Raw genomic sequence first — 7,253 nt, forward strand, 5'->3', positions numbered from 1 at the left:
TGTGCTACAGAAAATGTGTATTCTGTTGCTTTCAGAAGGAATGCTGTGTTTATGTCTGTAAGGCCAATGTTTCCATATTGATTTTCTGTCTGAATGGTCTATTTCTTGATGAAAGTGGGGTATTAAAGTCTGCTACTATTACTGTATTGCTGTTTCTCCCTTTATGTCTGTTAATATTTGCTTTATGTGTTTAGGTGCTCCTCTGATATTTATGAATGTTCTATCCTCTTGTTGGACTGACATCTTTATCATAATGTAATACCTCTTTTTCTTTGATAACAGTGAATACCATGCTGGGGGAAAAGAGACATTTCACCTTTAATTTAGTCACTGAACTTTACAAGTAGCACTGAGAACATTTCTAAAATCATGAACATTAGTTGGAAAAGAGTCAAGTCAGGAAAGAGCAATTCCTGGGGCACCTGCCCGTGTTTAGCCATAAATCCTGTGCAATCTTGGCCAAGTCACAACCTTTCAAGGCCTGGGTTTACCCATCGTTTAAAATCAGAGGATTTTCTTCTAAAACTCCATAAATTACTACCTATTTTACAAACCTATAGGTCACTTATGACATATGGCATATTTTAGGAATTATTTTTTAAAAACCTCTTTATTATCCTCTTCCAGAAATGAGCAGGATCCCTAAACCCCACACACTGAAAAGGCAAAGCACAAAGACCAGCCCTGTCTGTGCTGCCGCCATAGCCGCAGAGGAATGTCTGGCAGCAAGAAACGAAGTTTGTTTCAGTCACTACATGGCTATAGCTACACGTGGAGATTTCTCGGCCAGGTTTTTAAAACCGAGTTAAGGTAATAAAAACCAGGAAATTTTCTGCTCCGCATTAAGACTCCATTGGTGTGTCTGAGCTCCTGCTCCCAAAAGGGCCACTGATAGATGAACTTCTCGTATGGCCAAGAACAAGCCTCTCTCGTCTTCCAAATGCTTCATTTACTAAAACACAAATAAACAGTTGAGAAGTTACCAGGTCAGAAAATTAAGAACCTATAATATAAAATACAGAGATGCAGAAATGAACAAGGATGGTTCTCTGCCCAAGTGTGGAAATTTTATGAAACTATATTTAACACTTTATCAACGGGAAATGAAATAACCAACACAGAAGTCCAGATTAACATTCTGAATGAAGTTAACCGTGTTTTAAATTGGTCTGCTATTTAACTTTCTTTTTGCCTTGTCCTGGTTTTACTCTACCTTGATAAAGTGACTATTTTCTTTCATTAACCAGCAGAAAACTTTTTTGGATTTAAAAGCTTTTTTCTACATGGAAGACTGAGGGATCAGTAGAGCTACATCTTCTGTGTGTAGAGGACAAGCCAGACAACCTCAAGGTAATAAATAAGCAACCAGGTTCCCCTGAAGTCTCCGGAGAGGAGGGGTTCCTTAAGGAAAGCTGGATTTTGTGGGAAGTAGTTGAGAAAAGGTGGATTATTCACACTGGGAAGGGGAGGGCTGTTCTTAGAAACCATGTTATATTTCCTTCCGGCTTTCCCATAAATTCAAATTTTGTCAAGTATTTAAAAAATAATCTACATTTAAATTGTGAAGACAAATTTGTGACCATGAACATCTCCAAATTACATGTGATCTTGTCTATTTCCCCAAGCGGACTACATTACAGGATGAACATCAGATCTACTTAATGTATTCAAGCCACACATTTTTCTTGTTTAGAAAAAGGGAATTAAAATTCTTACCTGATGAGACTGTGCTTATATCCCAGACCCGAAGCCCTTCTTTCTGACCTCCAAAGGCATAAATAAATGGCAAATCAGGGCAACAGGAAGAACAGAACAGAACTCCCTAGGAAAAGGAAAACAGATGGTCAGTCCTTACAGAAAGCCCCAATGTAAACCCCTGCTCCTATCTACATAAATCTGAACCAACTCACCAGTATGTCTTAAGTCTCTTGCAGAGTCTTAAAAGACAAAGCCACCTAAGTTCAGCACGATGGCCATTCTGTGAGGATGTATGCACTCTGACTACTTAGGTCTCTAATCTCAGTTTTCCCAGAAACTTTTATTTCCCTTTTTAAGCAATGATGTTACTGTAGGTCACCATTAAATCATTTTTTTAACTTCTGAATTTTTTTATGCTTATTACTAATACATATGCATTATAGAAAACAAACACAAAGTATAAAAATCACTAAGATAATACTGTTTATGTTTTGGGATAAGATTTTAAACATTTAAGCATCTAAATATAAGCGGGAGATAGTACTATATAATTGCATTTGTAACTTACTTTCCCCACAAATATTTATACAAACAGATGTGCAGTGTTCTGTATCTACAATTATACTAACTCAGTGCCTGACATATAGTAGGTGCTCAGTAAATATTTGCTAAATGAATTCTGGTTATTTCTAAATTTTTTGCTACTACATAGTAATCCATTTTGGTGTAGTCAAAACTAGTTATGCAAAGATGTAGTGATAGATAAAGTGGCCCTAACAGTTACAGTGTCCTAAAGGTCCAAGCTTTCCTGGGATGGGCCTCAATTCAGAGTTAAAAAAAAAACCATGGCCATTCTACTTAAGTCCTAGAAAATCTCTTTCCATCCTTCTTCCCAAACAACTGTTCATTGTGTCTGTTAGGAAAGGAACCAGATAGGATAATTTTAGAAGAACTCAATGACTCACAAACCTCCCACCAAATTTGACTAAGCTCAAAATGAACATCCCAGCAAACCCATATTCTTTAATGCAGTGATTCCTAGGGAAAGACGACAATACAGGTCAGAAACAAACAAAACAGCAGAAAAGGAAGATGCCCAGACAAATTCTTACCATTTTCATGTCCCTAGAGTGAACCAGACTTGGCCTGTCTCCTAATATGTCCCAGATCTTCACATACTTGTCTGCTGATGCTGTCACAAGACAGCCCTTGATTTGACTACTTAGATCAAGACCTAAAGGAAGAGATTAGTTCAGACTCTGAAATGTAGATTTACTTCATCATAAGTTAATAGAAATGAAACACTATTTGGGCTCACCGGAAATTTCATCATTGTGTGCATTAAGTGTAAAAATTGGCTTATCTGAACGTGCATCCAAATTATACACAAAGCCGTCATCTGTACTGGCCTGGAAAGAGTAAAAGACGGTCAAGGTCATGCTACATGGCAAGAAAATTTAGCAATGGGTAAGCAGTGGAAATTACAGTGGAAACCAGCTATTTACCCGAGAAGCTTATTTAAAAAAAAAAAAAAAAAACCACGAAAAATTTACTGGGGTATAAGCGGGATTTGTCCCTGCATGGACTAATGTAGCTGGTGCGTGTACTGTGCAGTGGGTATGAGGATGAAGCTCTGGTGGTGGTGTGGGCGAGGGTGAGAGATGGGCAAGCTGCGGTCAGGTCCAAGGGAACAGAGGCCTGGGAAGCACAGCATTTACGGTACAGGCAGAGGGAACCAGAGAGAGAGGGTATAATGTAGGAGGTCAGGGGAGCAAAGAAATAGCGCTTCTGAAGAAAGCAATCAATGTCAACATTTGGCAGAAAGGCTTAATCAGTAAGGAAGGCAGATTATGGTGGATTGTTACACTTCCAAGAAAGGGGAGAAAAGAAGGAACCAAGAGACAGACCTAGTCAAGGATAGGAGAGAGACTTGCGCCTGTGTGCCAGCTGAGGGCAACAGCCACGACAGGAAACGAGGGGAAAAAGGAACAAGTGGGAAGTCTTAATGGCTGGGCTGCGAAGAGGACAAAAAGAGGACAGAGGTCTCATCGTGGGAGCCTGGAGTGAAGGAGGCAACCCATTTAATTGTAATCACTTTCCATTTTCCTAAGTATCTGTGATTTTAGTATCAATGAAAACTTGTTAGCAAATAACCTCAGAAATTATGTGTGCTTGAGTGTTGAGAGCCAAATTACAACACAACATTCAAATACAACTTGCACTTCACTCCTGATAACCATAAAAGGGAATCTGGCTTCAGGACACAGCTGAGAACAGCAATGCGCCTCTGAGCACAGAGAGGAGACTAAATGTGCTCAGAATCAATGTTTCAGGAACCTTAATAAAACTATCCACTGATTTTAAGAAAGCGTTTCTCTCATTCATAAAGTACTACACATTTTACTTTAGGAAAATTAGGAAATTTATGGATGTACCACAATTTCTTTAATCTTCTGGATGAAAGCTCAGGTTTATTTCTCCATGGATTGAAAGGTCTGCAGAATCTTTGGATGCTACACAGAAAACTGTTATCCTGTACATATTAAGGATATTTAAACCAAGAACTTAATACTTTTTCCTATCTGGGAGACTGCTATATTAAACAGGCTAGCATTCTCATCACTGAAGCTCCATTTAATTTAAATAAAATCATCTTCTTGGATGAAATTAACTATTAAAAAAAATAGATTAGGTATGCTTAATATTTCAAAGAAACACTAATAATACAATCAAAATCAGGAACTAAAATGTGGCACTTTGAAATGGCTGGAAATTAGCAAAATCATTTACATGTTAACCATTTGTGGCTGCCCCATTATTAAGAGTTTTTTTAACCCTAAAATCTAACTATTCCACAGTATTAATACAGAAAAAGCAAGGCAGTTGGCTGGCTCAGTTGGTATAGCATGTGACTTTCCATGTCAGGGTTGGGAGTTCAAGGCCCATACTGGGCGTAGAGACTAAAAAAAACCAAAAAAACAAAATACAAACCCCCCCCCCCCCCCCCCAAAAAAACAAACAAACCTCCACCAGAGAAAGATTCTCTCTACAATGGAATTAGAGCAAGTCATTAGTAACCTAGATAAGCAAAACAGTATGTAGTTTTACCAAAAAATGACAAGGTGAAAAGTGATTCCAAGTCACTCTCTCAATCTGCCCGCTGAATCGCCACATTCGATGGCTTTCATCCGGACTTCGGCAGTCATACAAAGCCACTGACCTGGACAGAAAGGCAAAGTTGGGGTTTTAAGAGTTCAATTCGTCTATATGTTTTATATTTACTTTAATGAAATGGTAACAAAACAACACTGTGAACTCAAGATCCAATTATATAAAGCCTGTTTTAAGGTTCTAAAAGAAGAAAAGAGGAGTTGATTTTCACTAGCTGGTACTCTGGTTCTGTCACTTGAAGGCACTGGTGGCTCTGGATATCATAGCAGACTTGACCATCTCCAGGCTGAGCCATCCACTCACAAGATGAATCCTCCCTATTTCCAAGAGACTAGGACAACTTTGAATTTTCCTGTTCCCAGCAGTGCTCAGAGCCAGATAATTCATGTCTTAACCACATTTACTCTATAAGCAGGTTACCGTGCTGGGGAAGCCAGTAGATAGGCTTTTATAATTCTGAATGAATCCGAACTAAAAAATATAACTATTACTCTTCAAAAGAGTAAGGAATCAAAATAAAGACTGCAAGTTGGTTTCTGCTTCTACTGGCTCTCTCTCCCACCTTCAGACCCAATCCGCAAAAAAAAGGTGCACACGCATGACTGGAAAACCCCTGTGAGGGACTGCAGTGGGTCTAATTCCTCACCTTCCTCTCCAGCCACACTCTCTGTCAGGATTATAGGAATTTTTCCATAAAGACACTCTGTTGCCCACTCCATGTTATATCTTTCCGCCCAGAAAGTAAGCCAGAAGTATACTAGTTCTGAGCCTTGGTCTAAAGAGGCATTGGTATCTCTGCTGAAGCGTCTGACCTCACCATGAGAACGTGTGGGGGCTGGCTCACTGGTCCCCTGAGGACAGGAAACAAGGAGAGCCCAATCTCCATAGCCCCACCAAAATAAGATCTACCAGGTGAACCTAGCCTAGATTAGCTCAATCTTGCAGTGGCGTAAGAAATACATGTCTATTGTAAGTCTATTCTAAATCACTGAATTTTGGACAGCCTGCTTTGTAGCAATGGCTAACTCCTATGCCCTCTAAAAATCGAAGCAAGTGCTAGTTAGGAACTACATTATTACAACAGAACAACACTCCCTTAGAGACTGAAAGGACCAAAGTTGAAAGGGACAAGTGAGTATTACTGCAAGTTTAAACACTCAGTATTGTACTCTGAGCATCAAGTCATACTTTCTGAATTAGAAGATTAAAAACAGCAGCAATAATTCCTGCAGTGTTTTCTTACTTATCATAGGATCCAGAAATCAGAGTCTGTGCTTCAAATGGATGAAACTGCAGAGTCTGGACCTAATAGGAGAAAACATAAATAAACAGATCTATGTTTGTTTGGTTTTGGTAAAACTGCTGAGTACTTAAATCAAGAGAATCAATTTGGCAGTGTTTCTATAAATTTCTCCCTTTGAAATTTAGTAGTATTTAGAGAAACAAATGTACTACATACTTAAAAGGACAAGCATTTTCAAATAAAAGCAGATACTTTAAAGACAATGCAGGATTTCTCAAGTTGTGTTTGACAGAATACTTACATCCCTCAAATGTTAAATATACTGAGAACAAAAGAGCGAGCAGTCAAACTGGGCAACTCTACATATTCTGACATGTTCTGAAGTCCCCCACTGTACGCTAGCACACCTGACCTCTGAGTTCTGCAACAACAGATCTGTTAAATTCTTTAACCTCATCTGGTGATTGACAGCCCTGTCTCTTTATGGGTCTCTGTAAACAAGCTACAAATTACTAATGTTTCCAGTCACTTCATCTGTCTCCGTAGTTGGATCTCTAAGATGAGTAATTCTAACTGTCATACTGGGCTCTGTGAGGGTCCAATAAGACAGCATGTCAAAGCACTTTATAATTCATAGAAAGTCATGTATGTTTGGGATTATTGTAGCCAACATTTGTCACTTTTTAGACACCCTTTTATCCACTCAATCACCATACCTTGTCTGTGTGTACAGCAAGGCTAGCTGCTGGTTTCCCTAGGGACATATCCCACAGAATTACGGTGTTGTCAGCTGATGCACTTGCCAGCACGTTTCTGAGAAAGGGAGGAGACAAATCAGGTAATTGTTTTTAAAGTCAAGAGCACTAAATGTAAGAATACCATTTTCAATAACATCTAAAGGAATAAGATATTTAAGAATAAATTTAACAAAAGCATTTAAGGTTTACATATTGAAAGCTATAAAAGATTGTTGGAAGAAAGAGTATCAGAATGAATGGAAAGATATCCCATGTTCATGGATTGGAAGACTTATTTTTTTTTTTAAAGATTTATCTACTTGGGGCGCCTGGGTGGCTCAGTGGGTTAAGCCACTGCCTTCGGCTCAGGTCATGATCTCAGAGTCCTGGGATCGAGCCCCGCA

General features: G+C 38.9%; 1 protein-coding gene across 1 annotated transcript in view; it reads right to left on the bottom strand.

Moving 5' to 3' along the window:
• Positions 1-300: 300 nt before the first annotated feature.
• Positions 301-7,253, bottom strand: part of LOC111157587 (PWP1 homolog, endonuclein) — a 25,074-nt gene continuing 18,121 nt past the window's right edge. Inside the window, exons 9-15 of the mRNA XM_022519127.1 lie at positions 6,829-6,925; positions 6,113-6,174; positions 4,807-4,918; positions 3,017-3,107; positions 2,811-2,932; positions 1,717-1,822; positions 301-952 (exon numbers count right to left, since the gene is read on the bottom strand). Coding sequence (XP_022374835.1) covers positions 843-952; positions 1,717-1,822; positions 2,811-2,932; positions 3,017-3,107; positions 4,807-4,918; positions 6,113-6,174; positions 6,829-6,925 — 700 coding nt within the window. The 3' untranslated portion in view covers positions 301-842. The remainder of the gene's footprint in view (positions 953-1,716; positions 1,823-2,810; positions 2,933-3,016; positions 3,108-4,806; positions 4,919-6,112; positions 6,175-6,828; positions 6,926-7,253) is intronic.

The sequence above is a fragment of the Enhydra lutris genome, unplaced genomic scaffold (genome assembly GCF_002288905.1).
Source record: "Enhydra lutris kenyoni isolate GAN:26980312 unplaced genomic scaffold, ASM228890v2 scaffoldscaffold55, whole genome shotgun sequence".
In the NCBI taxonomy this organism is placed as follows: Eukaryota; Metazoa; Chordata; class Mammalia; order Carnivora; family Mustelidae; genus Enhydra; species Enhydra lutris.